The 22290-nt window shown below is 41.4% G+C and overlaps 1 protein-coding gene across 2 annotated transcripts in view; it reads left to right on the forward strand.

The window, feature by feature from the left end:
- LOC128685213 (NFX1-type zinc finger-containing protein 1-like) overlaps positions 1–22290 on the forward strand; it is a 429985-nt gene that overhangs the window by 303441 nt on the left and 104254 nt on the right. For both annotated transcript variants that reach the window (XM_070080633.1, XM_070080696.1), the window contains exon 11: positions 12508–12728. In XM_070080633.1, the coding sequence (XP_069936734.1) occupies positions 12508–12728 (221 nt within the window). The remainder of the gene's footprint in view (positions 1–12507; positions 12729–22290) is intronic.

Genomic DNA, 22290 nt, shown 5'->3' on the forward strand with positions numbered 1-22290 from the left:
GGGTGATGTTTCTCCATAAATCTTTCCATCCTACCCCACATTTCAAAAATCTCCTTAATTTCTGAAAAAGGCACCTTCCTCCATCTCTCTTCCTCCTCCTCTGCAGCAAGATTCTGAGCTGCGATCTATTGCTCTTCCTGCTGAAGCTCTTGCAGCTCCTCAGTGGTTAGCTCTTCGTTGTGGTCCTCCACCAACTCTTCCACATCCTCCAAACTCACATCCAACCCCATGGAACTCCCCAGTGCGACAATAGAGTTTACAACTGACATAGGCTCATCAGGGGCTGCCTCAAACCCTTCAAAATCCCTCTTGTGGACACAATCTGGTCACAATTTTCTCCAAGCAGAGTTCAAAGTCCTGGTAGTCACTCCCTCCCAAGCCTTACCTATAAGGCTTACACAATGGAGAATACTGAAGTGTTCTTTCCAAAAATCTCGTAGGGTCAAGTGAGTGTCTGAGGTCACATTCAAGCACCTTTCAAACATTGCTTTGGTGTAGAGTTTTTTGAAGTTTGAAATGACTTGCTGGAGGAGAGGAGTGGTATTCGGGGGGCAAGAATTTTACTGTGATGAACCCAAACTCCTTCAGAATTAGGTCATCCAAGTTTGGAGGATGAGCAGGTGCATTGTCCATTACTAGGAGGCACTTGAGATCCAGTTTCTTTTCCAAGAGGTAATTCTTCACACTAGGGCAAAACACTTCATTGAACCACTCGACGAAAATGTCCCTTGTGACCTATGCCTTACTATTAGATCTCCAAAACACACACAATTTACTCTTCATAACATTGTTTTTCTTGAACACTCTGGGATTTTCGGAATGGTACACTAGTAATGGCTTCACTTTGAAATCCCCACTAGCATTAGCACAGAACATTAGCGTCAGCCTGTCTTTCATAGGCTTGTGTCCTGGCAGCGCCTTTTCTTCCTGAGTAATGTAGGTCCTCTTTGGCATTCTCTTCCAAAAGAGGCCTGTTTCATCACAATTGAACACTTGTTCAGGTTTCAGTCCTTCACTGTTTATGTACTCCTGGAATTCATGCACATATTTTTCAGCCGCCTTGTGGTCCGAACTGGCAGCCTCACCATGCCTTACCACACTGTGTATGCCAGTTCGCTTCTTAAATCTCTCAAACCAGCCTTTGCTGGCCTTAAATTCACTCACATCACCACTAGTTGCAGGCAATTTCTTTACCAAATCGTCATGCAACTGCCTAGCCTTTTCACAAATAAGCGACATCATAAGACTATCTCCTGCTAATTGTTTCTCATTTATCCACACCAATAATAACTTCTCAACATCTTCGAGTACTGATGATCTCATTTTTGTCAGCATATTTACCCCCTTTGCAACAACAGCATCCTTAATTTCCTTTTTCTTGGCGATGATGGAAGATATGGTTGTACGGGATTTGTTATACATCCTGGCTAGTTCGCCCACACGTACGCCACTATCATATTGCTCAATGATGTTTTTCTTAAATTCACTTGTATTTCTCACCTTCTTTACCAAAGGCTTGGTACTAGGAGCTTTCTTTAGAGCCATGGTAGCTTATTTAGCACTTAAATAACCTGCAAGCATTAAAATAAATGGAATATTATGAAATATTTCGTTGGAACACGTTAGGGGACCGTCGCTCACTGGTAAACAATGGCACACTGGCTGGGAGGGGAAGGCCCAGGCAGCTCAGAGTGTGAGTACGCGTCCGGGACGAAGGACTATTAGCGACTTACCGGACCATTTGCGAGCCAATATATAGATGAAAAAACAGGACTATTTCCAAAATGGACAACTTTCAGGCTGGACGATTATTGAGGGACCACTGTATTCATAGATGGAGTTGTAAGAGTAAGTGAATCCTCAGGTGTTGGGGAGAGGTGTGGGAATGGAAGATGAAGAATCTAGTACAGTGGAACCTCGGTTTTTGTTTGCCCTGTTTTTTGTCAAATTCGGTTTTCGACGACTTTTTTTGTCAAAATTTTGTTCCAGTTTTCATTCATCACCTTGGCTTTTGTCTAATTGAAAGTGGTCCGCCGTATTGAATGTGTCCGCCCGTGAGGGTGATAGTGATTGTGGTAGAGGGTGGTAGTGATGGTGGTAGAGGGTGGTAGGGATGATGGTAGAGGGTGGTAGTGATGATGGTAGAAGGTGGTAGTGATGATGGTAGAGTGGTAGTGATGGTGGTAGAGATAACCTCTCCTCCCTCTCCCCTCCTTACCGTCTTCCATATGCCAACAAGAGTCTTCAATAAAGGTAAAAGTGATGTTAAATGTTCATTTATCAATTCAATTCAATTCAATTCAATTCAAGTTTATTCTCTATAAGAGTTACAATGTGGAGTTTACAGGTTTTGGGTATTGTGTGGTTTACATGTTATAAAATACTAATTACAGAGGGGGCCACTAGGACACCTAGCATGGCTAGGCATTTTGAGCAGACTTATATTAATTCTTAACATTAAATCCTTACAGATTATGGTATTAAGGCTAAGTGACTACAACCTAATTTGTGAGTTTACCAATATGAATGCTTTTGTTTTGGCACAATACAAAGTGTCTATATTGGAGTATCATAGGCAAACTTATGACTAGTTTGGATTTATTATTTTAAGATTAAGGTTAGTATTTCTGGGTTTATAGTCAGTGGGTGAGTGAGTGTAATTGTGAACCACCAGGTGGTTATCACGTAGTTAGTTGTCGGGGTGGATCAGGGAGATAAGATGCTTTCTAACTGTAGTTTTGAAAGTGATGAATGTGTCTGCAGTTCTAGAGTTTTCAGGTAGGGTGTTCCAGATTTTAGGTCCTTCGAAATACATTGAATTTTTGTAAAGGTTTAGTCGAACACGGGGAATGTCATAGAGATGTTTGTGTCTGGTGTTATGCCTGTGGATCCTGTCACAACTATCAAGAAAACATTTTAGGTCAAGGTTAATATTGGAATTTAAGGTCCTGTAGATATAGATTGCACAGTAGTAAGTGTGGATGTTCCGAACAGGGCGTAAGTTTAGATCTATGAAGAGTGGGGGAGTGTGTTGCCAGGGATGGGATTCAGTGATTATTCTTACTGCGGCTTTTTGTTGGGTTATTATTGGCTTTAGGTGTGTTGCTGCAGTTGAACCCCAAGCACAGATAGCATAGGTGAGGTATGGATATATAAGTGATTGGTATAGTGTGAGAAGGGCACTTTGCGGCACGTAGTATCGTATCTTGGAGAGGATCCCCACCGTTTTGGATACTTTTTTTGTTATGTGTTGGATATGGGTGCTGAAATTTAGGTTGTTGTCGAAGTATAGGCCAAGGAATTTGCCCTCATTATGTCTGGCAATTAGAGTGTTGTCGATCTTAATGTTAAGTTGCGCAACACCTGCTCTGCTACCAAACATAATATAGTAGGTTTTGCCAGTGTTAAGTGTAAGTTTATTGGCTGTCATCCAAGTCGATATTTTGAGCAGCTCCTCGTTAACAATGGTGTTGAGGGTGGCAAGATTAGGGTGGAAGATAACATAAGTCGTGTCGTCAGCAAAGAAAATGGGTTTCAGGTGTTGGGATATGTTTGGAAGATCATTGATGTAAATGAGGAAGAGCAGGGGTCCAAGGACACTTCCCTGCAGAACTCCAGTATCAAGTGGCCATATTGATGAGGCTGTGTCTTTAATGGTGACATACTGATACCTATTAGAAAAGTAGGGTTTAAAATATGCAAGCACATGTCCTCTTATACCGTAATGGTCAAGTTTGTGGAGTAGGATGCCGTGGTCTACTGTGTCAAATGCTTTTCTTAGGTCAATAAAAATTCCCAGTGGATATTCCTTATTTTCCAATGCTGTGTAAAGCAGGTCTAGCATTTTTATAATTGCATCATTAGTGCTTTTATTTTTCCTGAATCCAAATTGGCAGGGGTTGAGTATGCTTTGTGACATTATAAATGAATATAGTCTCCTGTGCACGAGTTTCTCGAAGATTTTGGATAGCAATGATAAGTTTGATATTGGCCTATAGTTGTTTACGTCTGTAGGGTCACCACCTTTATGTATTGGTGTAGCCCTTGCTGTCTTGAGTTGTGTCGGGAAAGTGCTAGTTTCTAGTGACTTGTTAAAAAGTAATGTAATAGCATGCGAAAGGACATGGCCCGCTCGCTTGTACAATAATGGTGGGACGTGAGACAGATTCCCTAAGTTATTTTAAAGTGACTTTATGATCGCGGTGACTTCTGGGCTCAGTTGGTACAAGATAGAAGGAATTTGGGAAATTCCCATCTAGGGAGTCCCCGGCACGGGCATTGGTACGTGGGATTTTGCTGGAGAGATTAGATCCTATGTTTGAGAAGAAGTCGTTTATCTTGTTAGCTATATCAGTGGGATGCAGTGGTGTTGTGGTGTTTCATGAGGTTTAGTTAGAACAATATTCTTGTTTTTTTTCAGTTTGTGGGTCCCCAGAATCTGGGAAAGTGTTTTCCAGGTCTTTTTTATATCTCCTCTTGTGTCAGTGAATCTGCTGGAGTAGTACAGTTGTTTGGCTTTCTTTATTAATTTGGTGAGAACTGTTGAATATTGTTTAAGAATATCTTTGTGTATTAAGCCCTGTCTATATTGCTTTTCATATTGGTGTTTCTTATCAATGGATTTCGGAATGCTGCTGGTTAGCCATGGGCAACCAAGCCGTTTATTCATGATCTGTTTCGTTTTTATAGGACAATGTTTCTTGTATAGTCTAAGTATTTTGTTAAGAAAAATGTCTGTCCAATCGTCAATACCATTGGCATTGGAGAATTCTGTAGGCCAGTCAACAGTCTCTAGGTCTGCTGTGAAATTCCTTATTGAGGCCTCGTCATGGAGTCTAAATGAAACTTTGTTGTATTCGAGTGGTGGCTTACTAATGTTTGTTTAGAGGAAGGTTGGGTAGTTGTCAGTAGTGCTGTCTGTGATTATCCCTGATTTAATGGGGGGCTAGTATATTGGTCCATATGTGGTCTATTATGGTTGCACTTGTCTCAGCCAGCCTGGTTGGTTTAGTTATTCTTGGTATGAAAAATGTGTTGTTCATATTGTTGGTGAAATCAGTTAGTCTGATCATCTGGTAGGCCAAGGTTGATATTGAAGTCTCCAGCTAAGAGAAGGTGGTGCTTGTTCATTTGTCTGTTTGTTATTAGTGGCTTTAGATTCTCACTGAAGTTTGGGATGCTTGTGTGGGGTATCCGGTATATGGCACCGGTTGTTATAGGCGTCTTGAGGTTTTTTACAGTAAAATTAGCAAAAATGTATTCCCCATATTCATCACTAAAGCAATTAGTGCTAATACAAGATAGTTGGTTAGAGTAATAGATTGCAGTACCACCCCAACTTGGTATGGTCTGCAGTTGTGGATTGCTGTGTATCCTGGTAGTGGGTAGATATCAGTTGTGTCCTGCTTAAGCCAGGTCTCAGTAAGAATAATGCAGGAGAAAGGTGTCTTTAGTGACTCAAGGAGTGCCAGGAGGTCATCATAGTACAGTGGACCCCCGCTTAACGATCACCTCCAAATGCGACCAATTATGTAAGTGTATTTATGTAAGTGCGTTTGTACGTGTATGTTTGGGGGTCTGAAATGGACTAATCTACTTCACAATATTCCTTATGGGAAAAAATTCGGTCAGTACTGGCACCTGAACATACTACTGGAATGAAAAAAGTTCGTTAACCGGGGGTCCACTGTATTTGCTTAAGGACCTGATGTTGTAGTTAAGAACTGATAGACTTTGAGCAGTGTTCAGGATAGTGCTGGCTTGTGATGCTGTGTAATAAAGGCAGTTACTTTCCAATAAGTTTTGATTGTGTGTTAGATTATGGAGGTTTAGATCAGGGTCAACGTGATCATTCATCTTTTAGGTTTAAATAGTGGTTGTTTATGTCCTGTATTATGTGGTGAGTTCTAATACTGATTTCTGTAGTGGTGGGAGGTTTGGATAAGTATACCGCTAAAGCACTTTGGTCATATAGAGTATAGTCACTAATAAACATAATGAAATTGATATTGTTTATGTGTTGTGCTAGAATGAGCTAAAGTACAACTAGGTATAAACTAATACTATAAAAAAAAAAAATTACAAGTGGCACCAGACTCACTCTTGTAATTGCACTAAGGTCTTATATAATGAATTTATTGTTGTCTATGTATTGAGCTAGAATGAGCTAAAGTACAACTAGGTATAAACTTATAATATAAAAATACAAATTAAAATGGTACTTGCAATTGCACTAGGGTCTGATATAGGTTGTTAACAAGATCAAGAGTATAACTAGGTTTAAATTGACAAAATAAAATTCACAAATTAAAGTACCAAAAGAATAATAAGTAAAAAATAACAATGGCAATGACTTGGTTATAATATGATAGTAAGATGGTAGACAGATACACAGGTACACAGGTACAAAGGATAATATAAAGGTTGGAGTTGAATATACAAACTTGAAAGTTTGGCAACAAAATGTTATGAAAAGTATAAAATAATGATTAATGTACAAAAGTAAAATTGACTGGTAGTAAATATGGTGTTTAATAAAATTTTAGTAAGTAATAATGATTAAAAAAAAAGATTAATTAGCAAAAAAAAGTGAAAAAGTAATGTTTACTTCAAGTATTTCATTAGTCCTTTATATTTATTTCTCATTGTTTTCTGTATGTAAAACTATAGTTATTCTCTATAAAATATATTTTTTGTTAATACAGTGAACCCTCGACCAACGATGGCATCGTCTAACGTTAAATCCGACTAGCGATACATTTTAAAGCAAAAATTTTGCCTCAACTAGCGTTAAAAAACTCGACCAACACGATTCGTTCCGCCTGAGACGCGTCCACTTGTGGCCAGTGTTTACAAGCCGGCCAGCCACCGCGGTCCCATCCAAACATACAATCGGAACATTTCATATTATCACAGCGTTTTTAGTGATTACACCTGCAAAATGAGTCACCATTGGCCCCAAGAAAGCTTCTAGTGCCAACCCTACAGCAAAAAAGGTGAGAATTACTATGGATATGAAGAAAGAGATCATTGCAAAGTATGAAGGTGGAGTGTGTGTCTCCAAGCTGGCCAGGTTGTACACAAAACCCCAATCAACCATCGCTACTATTGTGGTCAAGAAAATGGCAATCAAGGTGCAACTATGTTTTCGAAACTGAGATCGCAAGTGATAGAAGATGTTGAGAGACTGTTATTGGTGTGGATAAATGAAAAACAGATAGCAGGAGATAGCATCTCTCAAGTGATCGTATGTGAAAAGGCTAGGAAGTTGCATGAGGATTTAATTAGAAAAATGCCTGCAACTAGTGGTCATGTGAGTGAATTTAAGGCCAGCAAAGGTTGGTTTGAGAGATTTAAGAATTGTAGTGGCATACATAGTGTGATAAGGCATGGTGAGGCTGCCAGTTTGGACCAAAAAGTAGCTGAAAAAATATGTGCAGGAATTCAAGGAGTACATAGACAGTGAAGAATTGAAACCTGAACAAGTGTTTAATTGTGACACTGACAATGTTGTGAAACACTTTAGGAAAGTCATAAAGGAACGAGAGGTACAGGCCTCTATGGACAGATATGTTGTGCGACAGAGGTCCAGTGACTCTCAAGCTGGTCCTAGTGGCATTAAAAGAAGAAGGGAAGTAACCCCAGAAAAGGACTTGACACCTCAAGTCCTAATGGAAGGGGATTCCCCTTCTAAACACTAACACCATCCACAGTCTCCCCTCCTCCCATCCCATCAATCATCACCAGATCTTCAATAAAGGTAAGTGTCATGTAATTGTACATGTGTTTTTCAGTTTGTATGTATTAAAATTAATATTTCATGTGGTAAAATTTTTTTTTTTCAATACTTTTGGGTGTCTTGCACGGATTAATTTGATTTCCATTATTTCTTATCGGGAAAATTAACTCGACTAACGATAATTTTGATTAATGATGAGCTCTCAGGAACGGATTAATATCGTTGGTCGAGGGTCCACTGTATTTTTGGGTGTCTGAAATGGATTAATTGAATTTACATTGTTTCTTCTGGGAAATATTGCTTCAGTTTTCGTCAAATTCGGTTTTCGACAATTTTTTCATCAAAATTTTGTCCCAGTTTTTGCTCATCACTTCGGTTTTTGTTGAGTTGACAGTGGTCAATTGTACCTAGCATGTCCGCCCGCGCCCACACAAAGCATCCTATGCGTTCTGAGATAGTCTGGCTTTGTTTCTCGTCGGTAGAGGGTGGTAGTGATGGTGGTAGAGGGTGGAAGTGATTGTGATGGTGGTAGAGTGTGGTAGTGATTATGGTAGAGGGTGGTAGTGATTATGGTAGAGGGTAGTAGTGATACTGGTAGTGATTATGGTAGTGATGGTGGTAGTGATGGTATTGGTGGTGGTAGAGGGTGGTAGTGATGGTGGTAGAGGGTGGTAGTGATGGTGGTAGAGGGTGGTAGTGATGGTGGTAGAGGGTGGTAGTGATGGTGGTAGAGGGTGGTAGTGATGGTGGTAGAGGGTGGTAGTGATGGTGGTAGAGGGTGGTAGTGATGGTGGTAGAAGGTGGTAGTGATGGTGGTAGAGGGCAGTAGAGAGGGGTTGTTGTGATAGTGGTAGAGAGGCTAAGGGAAATTGACCTGATGACACTGGAGGAAAGGAGAGATTGGGGGGATGTGATAACGACATAAAATGCTAAGAGGAATCGACTAGGTGGACAGATAGGATGTTCTAGAGATGGGACACAGCAACAAGGGGTCATAGTTGGAAGTTGAAGACTCAGATGAATCACAGAGATGTTAGAAAGTATTTCTTCAGTCATGGAGTTGTCAGGAAGTGGAATTGACTGGTAAGTGATGTAGTGGAGGCAGGATCCATACATAGCTTAAAGAAGAGGCATGATAAAGCTCATGGAACAGGAAGAATGAGATAGTAGTGGTCAGTGAAGAGGTGAGGCCAGGAGCTGTGACTCGACCCCTGCAACCACAACTAGATGAATATGTGAAAACAAAGAAAATTATCCATGAATTAAAAAGGGGTATGTGTGTGATGGTGTAATGATACCAACACTCTTATGAGTGTGAAGTATGGGTGGTGAATGTTGCAACAAGGGGAATACTGGAGGCAGTGGAGATGTCACATCTGAGGGCAATGTGTGGAGTGAATATAATGCAGAAAATTTGTAGCATGGATATTAAAAGGATATTAAGAGGGCTGAGGAGGGGTTGTTGAGGTGGTTCAGACATATAGAGAGGATGGAACAAAACAGAATATCTTGGAGAGTGTATCAGTCTGTAGTGGAGGGAAGGCGGAGTAGGGGTTGTCCTAAGAAAAGTTGGAAGGAGGGGTAAAGGAGGTTTTGTGTACGAGGGACTTAGACCCAGCAAGCGTGTTTGAGCATGTTAGATAGGATGTGCTGTTGGAATGTGAGCAAGGTAACATATATGAAGGGATTCAGGGAAACCGGTTAGCTGGATTTGAGTCCTGGAGGTGGGAAGTACAGTGGACCCCCGCATAGCGACCTTAATCCGTGCAAGAGGGCTGGTTGTTGTGCGAAATGTTCGGTATGCGAATGAATTTTCCCCATAAGAAATAATGGAAATCAAATTAATCCGTGCAAGACACCCAAAAGTATGAAAAAAAAAAATTTACCACATGAAATATACATTTTCCTACACACAAAGAGAAGGATACATGCACAATAGTAGAGTAGTACATGCACAATATATATTGTGCATGTATTAGTCTACTAAATGAAGAATAAATGACACTTACCTTTATTGAAGATGCAGCAATGACTGATGAGACACTGTGTCCTGGGAGTGCCTTTTCCTCCTGAGTACTGTAGGTCCTGTTTGGCATTTTCTTCCAGAACATGCCTTATCACACTGTGTATGCCACTACGATTCTTAAATCTCTCAAACCAACCTTTGCTGGCTTTAAATTCACCAATATGAGCACTAGTTCCAGGCATTTTTCCCTGTTCACCTGGGTGTTAGTCGACTGGTGTGGGTTGCATCCTGGGAGACAAGATTAAGGACCCCAATGGAAATAAGTTAGACAGTCTTCGATGACATTGACTTTTTTGGGTTATCCTGGGTGGCAAATCCTCTGGGGTTAATTGTTTCTTGGTATTCTCAATAAGCCACACCAACAACGGTGCTACAGCAGCAGCAGCAGCTGACGGTGGTACAGCAGCAACAGACGATGCTACAGCAGCAACAGACGATGCTACAGCAGCAGCAGACGATGCTACAGCAGCAGCAGACGATGTTACAGCAGCAACAGACGATGCTACAGTAGCAACAGACGATGCTACAGCAGCAGCAGACGATGCTACAGCAGCAGCAGACGATGTTACAGCAGCAACAGACGATGCTACAGCAGCAGCAGACGGTACTACAGCAGCAGCAGACGATGCTACAGCAGCAGCAGAGGATGCTACAGCAGCAGCAGACGGTACTACCGCAGCAGCAGCAGCTGACGGTGGTACAGCAGCAGCAGCTGACAGTGCAGCAGCAGCTGACAGTGCAGCAGCAGCTGACAGTGCAGTAGCAGCTGACAGTGCAGCAGCAGCTGTACCACCAATAGTAGCGATGGTTGATTGGGGTTTATTATACAACCTGGCCAGCTCGGAGACACTCACTCCACTTTCATACTTATCAATGATCTTTTTCTTCATCTCCATAGTAATTCTCACCCTTATTGCTGTAGGGTTGGCACTAGAAGCCTTCTTGGGGCCCATGGTCACTTATTTTCCAGAAAAAATCACCAAAAACACTGTAATAATACGAAATGTTCCGATTGTATGCTTGGATGTTACCGCGGAGGCTGGCTGGTAAACAATGCCACCGGCGGAACATGTGAGCGTGGCTCAGGCCGCACATTGGACGCGTCTCGGACGAAGGGCGGTGAGCGGGTTTTCAGGCGGTATGCGAGGCAAAATTTTTGCGATCAAAGCGTCCGGTATGCGGATTGTACGGTATGCGATGCGTCCGGTATGCGGGGGTCCACTGTACAGTGCGTGTACTCTGAAGGAGGGGTGAGGATATTTAGAGTTATGAACTGTAGTATTAGTGCCCCTCTGGCAAGACAGTGATGGCGTGAGTGAGGGGGTAAGCGTTTTTTCTTTTATGGGTCACCCTGCCTTGGTGGGAAATGGCCAGTGTGTTAAAAAAAATTATTTATTTTTTTATTATCACACTGGCCGATTCCCACCAAGGCAGGGTGGCCCGAAAAAGAAAAACTTTCACCATCATTCACTCCATCACTGTCTTGCCAGAAGGGTGCTTTACACTACAGTTTTTAAACTGCAACATTAACAGTGAAACCTCGGTTTTCCTCGATTAATCATTTCGAAAAAGTCTGACGAAAACCGAATCGTACGAGAACTGAAGCATTATTTCCCATAAGAAATAATGTAAGTCCAATTAATCTGTTCCAGACACCCAAAAATATTAACAAGAAATACATTTTATAGAAAATAACTATAGTTTTACATACAGAAAGCAATGAGAAATAAATATAAATGATTAATGAAATGGATTAATGAACATTTAATGTCACTTTTACCTTTATTGAAGATTCTTGTTGGCGTATGGAAGACAGCGAGGAGGGGAGAGGGAGGAGGAGAGGTTATTGTTTGGAAGGGGAAGCCCCGTCCATTAGGAATTCAGGTATCAAGGCACTATCTGGGGTTACTTCCCTTCTTTGCCTTTTACTGGCACTAGGACCAGCTTGAGAGTCACTGGACCCCTGTCACACAAAAAATCTGTCCAGTGAGGTCTGTTTCTGGCATTTATTTAAGATTTGCCTAAAATGGGACAAGGCATTGTCATTGAACATATTGTAAACATGGCTTGCAACAGTTTTGTTAGGGTGATATTTTCTGCAAAACTTTGCAACTCATTCCACTTTGCACACATGTCCTTAATCACTGAAGAAGGCACATTCTCCCCTTTCTCTTCCTCCTCCTCCTCTGAAGCTATTTCCTCAACTGCAGTCTATTGCTATTCCAGTTGAAGGTCTTGCAGCTCTTCAGTGGTTAGGTCTTTGCTGTGGTTGTCCACCAACTCTTCCACATCCTGGCCACTCACATCCAACCCCATGGACTCCCCCAGTAACACAATAGATTCCACAACAGGTGTAGGGGTGTCAGGGTCAGCCTCAAACCCTTCAAAATCACGAACGCATGGGGTGCTTTGTATGGGCACTCGATTCTGGGAAATGAGTGGCTGAGTCACGCAGGCAGGCAGATGAGTTTGGTATGGACCATTTTCAACTGTACAAAAACCGAGGGGATGTACGAAAACTGGGACGAAATTTTGACAAAAAAAAGTCGTCGAAAACCGAATCGTATGAAAACTAGGGCATATGAAAACCGAGGTTCCATTGTATTTTTTTATTTTCCACTATGTATAGAGTGGAATAACCCTTAGGTGTTTAGTGCTTTCCATGAATGTAATAATAAATGAACATCTTTATAATGATTTTTTCCATCCATATTTCTAACTTATTTTTTAATATTCATTGCAGATGAATTGTGATTGGAAATGCAAACATCAGAAGTGTGATAAACTTTGTGGTGACAAGTGTTCAAGAAAGCCATGTGATAAACCTTGTCCCAAGAAGTTGAAGTGTGGTCATCCATGTGTTGGCTTCTGTGGTGATCCTTGTCCTCCACTGTGTCGCATCTGTAATGTTGATGAACTTACAGAGTTTGTGTTGTTGGGCTTTGAAGATGATGATGATGCAAGGTAAGAAAGTAGCAACTTTGGAACTTGTATTAATTTTCCTTTCAAGATTTTTGAGTGATGACTTAATACTATTTTTTATCTACTTTATCCCTTTCATTGTACTACGGGTTTGAGGTCACTGTCAGTGCCATAGTACTGTGCCATGAGCTCAGCTCACTCAGATAAGCTGTCAGCAGTAAATTTAGGCCTCGATATGAGGGCAAATTTCTAGGTCTTCTCCTTGACTGTAACCTTAAGTTTCAGTCCTACACCCATCACATAACCAAGAAAATTTCCAAATCAGTAGGAATCCTTTTCAAGATACAATACTGTGTACCACAAATGACACTCCTTACCCTATACCATTCTCGAACATATCCTTACCTCACCTATGGTATTTGTGCCTGGGGCTCAACCACAGCCAACCATTTTAGACCCTTAATAACTCAACAAAAAGCTGCTGTGCAGGTGATAACCAGCTCCTGTGCTAGACAGCACACCCCACCACTTTTCAGAAGACTGAACTTGCTAAATATACAAGACATGCACTCATATTATTGTGCCTACTACATATACAGAATATTAAACTCCACTGTAAACCTTCCACTAAAGCTACTCCTTGACAGTTACAACAGAATGCACAGTCACAATACAAGGCAAAAAGCACTTCTCAACATCAGTTTCTCACTATGCAAGAATGCTATGCACATAAAGGGCCACAGATCTGGAACTCGCTACCGGAACAGGTCAAGGATCCCCTGACAACTTATAAATTTAGGACTTTGCTAAAAAATCATCTTATCTCTCAATATTAACCAAATCAATCAAAACATTTACTAATTAGTTTTATTATGTGACATCTAGGCTTTTAATTCTGCCAGTTCATGAAATATTTCCACTTGAACCATTACTTGTAATATAGATTTTGTGTGCAATTTCAAGATTATTTTACAGAACCATACTCCACCTTACTACCTCACATTTGTATTAAGTTACTCACTGTACAGAACATCCACACTTATTACTGTGCAAACTACATTTACAATACCATAAATTCCAATATTAACCCTGAACTAAAAGGCTTTCTTGATAGTTGTGACAGTACCCATAGGCACAATACCAGACACAAAAATCTCGATGACATTCCCTGTGTCCAGCTAAATGTATACAGTGGACCCTTGGGTAATGGCATTAATCCGTACCAGAGAGCTTGCCTTTAACCTATTTTGGCATTAGCCGAATTAATTTTCCCCATAAGAAATAATGTAAATCCAATTAATCTGTTTCAGATGCCCGAAAGTATTAACAAAAAAAAAAAAAATTTTTTAAAGATTAAATATAGATATACACACAGAAAACAATGACAAATAAATATAAAGCACTAATAAAATGGATAAATGAACATTTAGCATCACGCTTACCTTTATTGACTCTTGATGGTGTATGAAAGACAATATGACGCTAATATCATGTCTACAGCTTATACGTAGGTGGTAAGTTGCTAAATGCTGTCCTTGGCCCTCTTCTCTTTCTCCTATACATAAATGACCTACCAAATGCTTCACAATTACTCAAACCCACACTTTTTGCAGATGACACTACATACGTCTTCTCTCACCCGAGCCCAGTCACGCTAGCCAATACTGTAAACACCGAATTACAGAAAATATCTACCTGGATGAGGACTAACAAACTTACACTAAACATTGACAAAACCTACTTCATTCAGTTTGGTAACAGAGCTACAGATGTACCTCTTAACATAACGATAAACGGATCACCTATCACAAAGCTAACAGAGGGAAAATTCTTAGGAATCCACCTCGATAATAGACTCAAATTTCATACACATGTACAACAAATTTCTAAGAAAATTTCCAAGACTGTAGGCATACTATCGAAGATACGGTACTATGTTCCACAGTCAGCCCTCCTGGCCCTTTATCACTCTCTTATTTCCCCCTATCTCACCTATGGAATTTGTGCATGGGGCTCAACAACAATTAACCATCTCAGACCACTAATTACCTAACAAAAGGCTGCAGTTAGAATGATAACAAATTCTCACTACAGGCAACACACTCCACCAATATTCAAAACACTCAACCTACTCACCATACAAAACATCCATACTTATTATTGCACCTATTACATACATAGAACACTTAACTCTGATATTAACCCTCCCCTCAAACATCTCCTTGCCAACCTCAACAGAACACATGACCATAACACAAGGCACAGATCACTCTTTGATGTTCCTCGTGTCCATCTCACGCTATGCAAAAACTCAATGCACATAAAAGGCCCTAAAATCTGGAATTCATTACCTGTAAATATAAAAGAAACACTACCTGTTTACAAATTCAAGTCTCTTCTCAAAGTTCACTTACTCACTCAAAACCAAATAAATACTGAATAACTGAACCTTATAAATTGTATATCCAAAATGTTACTCACAATTATATCACATAAATGTTAAACCTAGGACCCAATCTAACTTTGTTATTTTTTTAAATACACTACCTAACAGAATACTCCATTCTACTTAATGAACAGCAATGCATGCAACCATATGAGCTGTCTTTGTAATACTCATTTGTGCTTTATAGTTATCTGTTTACAATGATGTCTTATCACTGATTTCATCATTGCATAGTTAATCTTAAGTTAATTTTAAGCCAGCCCGTAATGCTATGCATATAAGTGGCTTTGGCATGCTGCTCTTACCTGTATTTTTTTTTTGTACCTCTGTATGTATGCTTAAATTTCTAAATAAATAAATAAATGATGATAAATTAGACACATGTGCAACTCTTGGGTATCTTTATTGAGGAAACGTTTTGCCACACAGTGGCTTCATCAGTCCATACAAAGAAGAATCTTGAAGAACATGTCGGTTCTCTGAACCATCCATCTACAAATAAATAAATAAATAAGAGTTTTTATGAGGATATTGAGGCTCAGGTTAGGGTGTATAGAAGAGAGGGAGACTACTTCCCGGTAAAAGTAGGTCTTAGACAGGGATGTGTAATGTCACCATGGTTGTTTAATATATTTATAGATGGGGTTGTAAAAGAAGTAAATGCTAGGGTGTTCGGGAGAGGGGTGGGATTAAATTATGGGGAATTAAATACAAAATGGGAAGTGACACAGTTACTTTTTGCTGATGATACTGTGCTTATGGGAGATTCTAAGAAAAATTGCAAAGCTTAGTGAACGAATTTGGGAGTGTGTGTAAAGGTAGAAAGTTGAAAGTGAACATAGAAAAGAGTAAGGTGATGAGAGTATCAAATGATTTAGATAAAGAAAAATTAGATATCAAATTGGGGAGGAAGAGTATGGGAGAAGTGAATGTTTTCAGATAGTTGGGAGTTGACATGTCAGCGGATGGATTTATGAAGGATGAGGTTAATCATAGAATTGATGAAGGAAAAAAGGTGAGTGGTGCATTGAGGTATATGTGGAGGCAAAAAATGTTATCTATGGAGGCAAAGAAGGGAATGTATGAAAGTATAGAAGTACCAACACTCTTATATGGGTGTGAAGCTTGGGTTGTAAATGCTGTAGCAAGGAGGCGGTTGGAGGCAGTGGAGATGTCCTGTCTAAGGGCAATGTGTGGTGTAAATATTATGAAGAAAATTCGGAGTGTGGAAATTATGAGAAGGTGTGGAGTTAATAAAAGTATTAGTCAGAGGGCTGAAGAGGGGTTGTTGAGGTGGTTTGGTCATTTAGAGAGAATGGATCAAAGTAGAATGACATGGGGAGCATTTAACCCTTTGACTGTTTTCGACGTATAAATACGTCTTACGAGCCAATGTTTCTGACGTATATATATTCAATAATTCTAGCGGCTTCAAATCAAGTGGGAGAAAGCTGGTAGGCCCACATGTGAGAGAATGGGTCTGTGTGGTCAGTGTGCACCACATAAAAAAAATCCTGCAGCACACATTGCGTAATGAGAAAAAAAAAACTGATCGTTTTTTTGGAATAAAACGCCGACTTTGAGGTGTATTTTCGTATAGTATTTATCGTTGTATTCGCGTTTTCATGGTCTTAGGTGATAAAATGGAAAACATATTACAGAAATAGAGATGATTTTCATTACTTTTACGATGAAAACGACCTTGAAACTGAGCTCAAAGTAGCGGAAATGTTCGATTTTTACCAATGTTCAAGAGTAAATAAATCACACCACACGTCCAATACACGTCAACTGGGGAGTCTAATATTCTTTCACTAGTGCACTGATATTATTTATACCATTTTTACAATAATGCAGTCGTCTGCATAACAGTAAATTTTGTATTTTTTTGTATGAATAAAAAATCAAAATAGAAAGCAATAATAATATAAGAGGGGGCTAGAGATGTGACTAATGAACAGAGCATATGTTATTTTAGTGCCACGAATGTCTACCTTGTTTATTCTGGACCCTATTTTGAAATTGGCATCTTTTTTATTTTGCGTGAAATTGGCCAAATTGCCAATTTCTGACCACCATATTGGGTAGTCCAAATTAGTAAATGGGAGGTTTCTTGTACTCAGCTGATAGATAAAATGGAGTTCTAAAGAAATAGCTATGAGTTTGGTCAACTGGAACAACGGAATTGGCTGAAAATTGGGCTCAAAGTCGGCGAAATCGCCGATACGCATATGTCGCCGAGACCGCTAACTTCGCGGGAGCATAATTCCACGAGTTTTCGACCAAATTTCGAACTTTTGGTGTCATTACCATCGGGAAAAGATTCTCTATCATTTCATAAGAAAAAATAATTTTTTTTTTTTTTCAAAAATTGAGCGACATAGAATGACAGTTTCAGAGAGGGGCCTGAAACAGTCAAAGGGTTAAATCTGTAGGGGAAGGAAGGTGGGATAGGGGTCGTCCTCAAAAAGGTTGGAGGGAGGGGGTAAAGGAGGGGTTGTGGGCGAGGGGTTTGGACTTCCAGCAAGCGTGCGTGAGCGTGTTAGATAGGAGTGAATGGAGACAAATGGTATGTGGGACCTGATGAGCTGTGAGCAGGGTAATATTTAGTGAAGGGATTCAGGAAAACCGGCTATTTTATATAACCGGATTTGAGTCCTGGAAATGGGAAGTACAATGCCTGCACTCTAAAGGAGGGGTTTGGGATATTGACAGTTTGGAGGGATATACAGTGGACCCTCGCATAGCGATATTAATCCGTGCAAGAGAGCTCATTGTTATGTGAAATTATCGTTATGCAAATGAATTTTCCCCATAAGAAATAATGGAAATCAAATTAATCCGTGCAAGACACCCAAAAGTATGAAAAAAAAATTTTACCACATGAAATATACATTCTCCTACACACAAAGAGAAGGATACATGCACAATAGTAGAGTAGTACATGCACAATATATATTGTGCATGTACTACTCTACTAAATGAAGAATAAATGACACCTTTATTGAAGATGCAGCAATGACTGATGAGACAGTGTGTCCTGGGAGTGCCTTTTCCTCCTGAGTACTGTAGGTCCTGTTTGGCATTTTCTTCCAGAACAGGCCTTATCACACTGTGTATGCCACTACGATTCTTAAATCTCTCAAACCAACCTTTGCTGGCTTTAAATTCACCAATATGAGCACTAGTTCCAGGCATTTTTCCCTGTTCACCTGGGTGTTAGTCGACTGGTGTGGGTTGCATCCTGGGAGACAAGATTAAGGACCCCAATGGAAATAAGTTAGACAGTCTTCGATGACACTGACTTTTTTGGGTTATCCTGGGTGGCTAACCCTCTGGGGTTAATTGTTTCTTGGTATTCTCAGTAAACCACACCAGCAACGGTGCTACAGCAGCAGCAGCAGCAGCTGACAGTGCTACAGCAGCAGCAGCTGACAGTGCTACAGCAGCAGCAGCTGACAGTGCTACAGAAGCAGCAGACGATGCTACAGCAGCAGCAGCAGCAGCTGATGGTGGTACAGCAGCAGCAGCAGCAGCTGACGGTGGTACAACAGCAGCAGCAGCTGACAGTGCTACAGCAGCAGTAGACGATGCTACAGCAGTAGCAGACGGTACTACAGCAGCAGCAGACGGTACTGCAGCAGCAGCAGCAGCTGACGGTGGTACAACAGCAGCAGCAGCTGACAGTGCTACAGCAGCAGCAGACGATGCTACAGCAGCAGCAGACGGTACTACAGCAGCAGCAGATGGTACTACAGCAGCAGCAGCAGCAGCTGACGGTGGTACAACAGCAGCAGCAGCTGACAGTGCTACAGCAGCAGCAGACGATGCTACAGCAGCAGCAGACGATGCTACAGCAGCAGCAGCAGCTGACGGTGGTACAACAGCAGCAGCAGCTGACAGTGCTACAGCAGCAGCAGATGATGCTACAGCAGCAGCAGACGATGCTACAGCAGCAGCAGACGGTACTACAGCAGCAGCAGCAGCTGACAGTGGTACAGCAGCAGCAGCAGCTGACAGTGGTACAGCAGCAGCAGCAGCTGATGGTGCTACAGCAGCAGCAGCTGACAGTGCAGCAGCAGCTGACAGTGCAGCAGCAGCTGACGGTGGTACAGCAGCAGCAGCAGCTGTACCACCAATAGTAGCGATGGTTGATTGGGGTTTATTATACAACCTGGCCAGCTCGGAGACACGCACTCCACTTTCATACTTATCAATGATCTTTTTCTTCATCTCTATAGTAATTCTCACCCTTATTGCTGTAGGGTTGGCACTAGAAACTTTCTTGGGGCCCATGGTCACTTATTTTGCAGATAACTGCACAGAACTGCTTAATGCCTCAAATGACGTAGTGGAAGTTTTAGCAGTAAAGGTCGAGAACCAAAACCTAGTCATTGTGGTAGTCTACAAGCCTCCGGATGCAACATCCCAGCAATTCCAGGAACAGCTGTTAAAAATTGACCACTGTCTGGAAAATCTTCCAGCTCCTGCACCCAACATCTTGCTCCTGGGGGATTTCAACTTAAGGCACCTAAAATGGAGGAATATAGCAAATAATATTGTTGCAGTAATAACACCAGGAGGCAGCTCTGATGAAAACTCACACTCACACGAGCTTTTAAATCTCTGCACAAAATTCAATTTAAACCAGCAAATAATAGAGCCTACTAGACTGGAGAATACACTAGACCTCATCTTCACTAACAATGATGATCTGATAAGAAATGTCACCATATCAAAAACAATATACTCAGATCACAACATAATTGAGGTTCAGACATGTATGCGTGGAGCCCCAGACCGACAAAATGAGACTAGTCACGAGGGAGCATTCACCAAATTCAACTTCAATAACAAAAACATAAAGTGGGACCAAGTAAACCAAGTCCTAACCGATATAAGCTGGGAAGATATACTAAGCAACACAGACCCAAACTTATGCCTAGAACAGATTAACTCGGTGGCACTCGATGTATGCACAAGGCTTATTCCTCTAAGAAAAAGGAGGAGTAGATGTAAAATAGAAAGAGACAGGCGCTCCCTTTACAGGCGACGGAAAAGAATAACAGAGCGGCTAAAAGAGGTCAATATATCAGAAATGCGCAGGGAGACACTGGTCAGAGAAATAGCAAGCATCGAACTTAAGCTAAAAGAATCCTTTAGGAGTCAGGAATCGCGGGAAGAACTAAAAGCCATAAATGAAATCGAAAGAAACCCAAAGTATTTCTTCTCCTATGCCAAATCAAAATCGAGAACAACGTCCAGTATTGGGCCCCTACTTAAACAAGATGGGTCCTACACAGATGACAGCAAGGAAATGAGTGAGCTACTCAAGTCCCAATATGACTCAGTTTTTAGCAAGCCGCTAACCAGACTGAGAGTCGAAGATCAAAATGAATTTTTTATGAGAGAGCCACAAAATTTGATTAACACAAGCCTATCCGATGTTATCCTGACGCCAAATGACTTCGAACAGGCGATAAATGACATGCCCATGCACTCTGCCCCAGGGCCAGACTCATGGAACTCTGTGTTCATCAAGAACTGCAAGAAGCCCCTATCACGAGCCTTTTCCATCCTATGGAGAGGGAGCATGGACACGGGGGTCGTCCCTCAGTTACTAAAAACAACAGACATAGCCCCACTCCACAAAGGGGGCAGTAAAGCAACAGCAAAGAACTACAGACCAATAGCACTAACATCCCATATCATAAAAATCTTTGAAAGGGTCCTAAGAAGCAAGATCACCACCCATCTAGAAACCCATCAGTTACACAACCCAGGGCAACATGGGTTTAGAACAGGTCGCTCCTGTCTGTCTCAACTACTGGATCACTACGACAAGGTCCTAAATGCACTAGAAGACAAAAAGAATGCAGATGTAATATATACAGACTTTGCAAAAGCCTTCGACAAGTGTGACCATGGCGTAATAGCGCACAAAATGCGCGCTAAAGGAATAACAGGAAAAGTTGGTCGATGGATCTATAATTTCCTCACTAACAGAACACAGAGAGTAGTCGTCAACAGAGTAAAGTCCGAGGCAGCTACGGTGAAAAGCTCTGTTCCACAAGGCACAGTACTAGCTCCCATCTTGTTCCTCATCCTCATATCCGACATAGACAAGGATGTCAGCCACAGCACCGTGTCTTCCTTTGCAGATGACACCCGAATCTGCATGACAGTGTCTTCCATTGCAGACACTGCAAGGCTCCAGGCGGACATCAACCAAATCTTTCAGTGGGCTGCAGAAAACAATATGAAGTTCAACGATGAGAAATTTCAATTACTCAGATATGGTAAACATGAGGAAATTAAATCTTCATCAGAGTACAAAACAAATTCTGGCCACAAAATAGAGCGAAACACCAACGTCAAAGACCTGGGAGTGATTATGTCGGAGGATCTCACCTTCAAGGACCATAACATTGTATCAATCGCATCTGCTAGAAAAATGACAGGATGGATAATGAGAACCTTCAAAACTAGGGAGGCCAAGCCCATGATGACACTCTTCAGGTCACTTGTTCTATCTAGGCTGGAATATTGCTGCACTCTAACAGCACCTTTCAAGGCAGGTGAAATTGCCGACCTAGAAAATGTACAGAGAACTTTCACGGCGCGCATAACGGAGATAAAACACCTCAATTACTGGGAGCGCTTGAGGTTTCTAAACCTGTATTCCCTGGAACGCAGGAGGGAGAGATACATGATTATATACACCTGGAAAATCCTAGAGGGACTAGTACCGAACTTGCACACGAAAATCACTCGCTACGAAAGCAAAAGACTTGGCAGACGATGCACCATCCCCCCAATGAAAAGCAGGGGTGTCACTAGCACGTTAAGAGACCATACAATAAGTGTCAGGGGACCGAGACTGTTCAACTGCCTCCCAGCACACATAAGGGGGATTACCAACAGACCCCTGGCAGTCTTCAAGCTGGCACTGGACAAGCACCTAAAGTCAGTTCCTGATCAGCCGGGCTGTGGCTCGTACGTTGGTTTGCGTGCAGCCAGCAGCAACAGCCTGGTTGATCAGGCGCTGATCCACCAGGAGGCCTGGTCACAGACCGGGCCGCGGGGGCGTTGACCCCCGAAACTCTCTCCAGGTAAACTCCAGGTAAACCAAAAACACTGTAATAATACGAAATGTTC

Source organism: Cherax quadricarinatus, chromosome 1 (assembly GCF_038502225.1).
Source record: "Cherax quadricarinatus isolate ZL_2023a chromosome 1, ASM3850222v1, whole genome shotgun sequence".
Classification (NCBI taxonomy): domain Eukaryota; kingdom Metazoa; phylum Arthropoda; class Malacostraca; order Decapoda; family Parastacidae; genus Cherax; species Cherax quadricarinatus.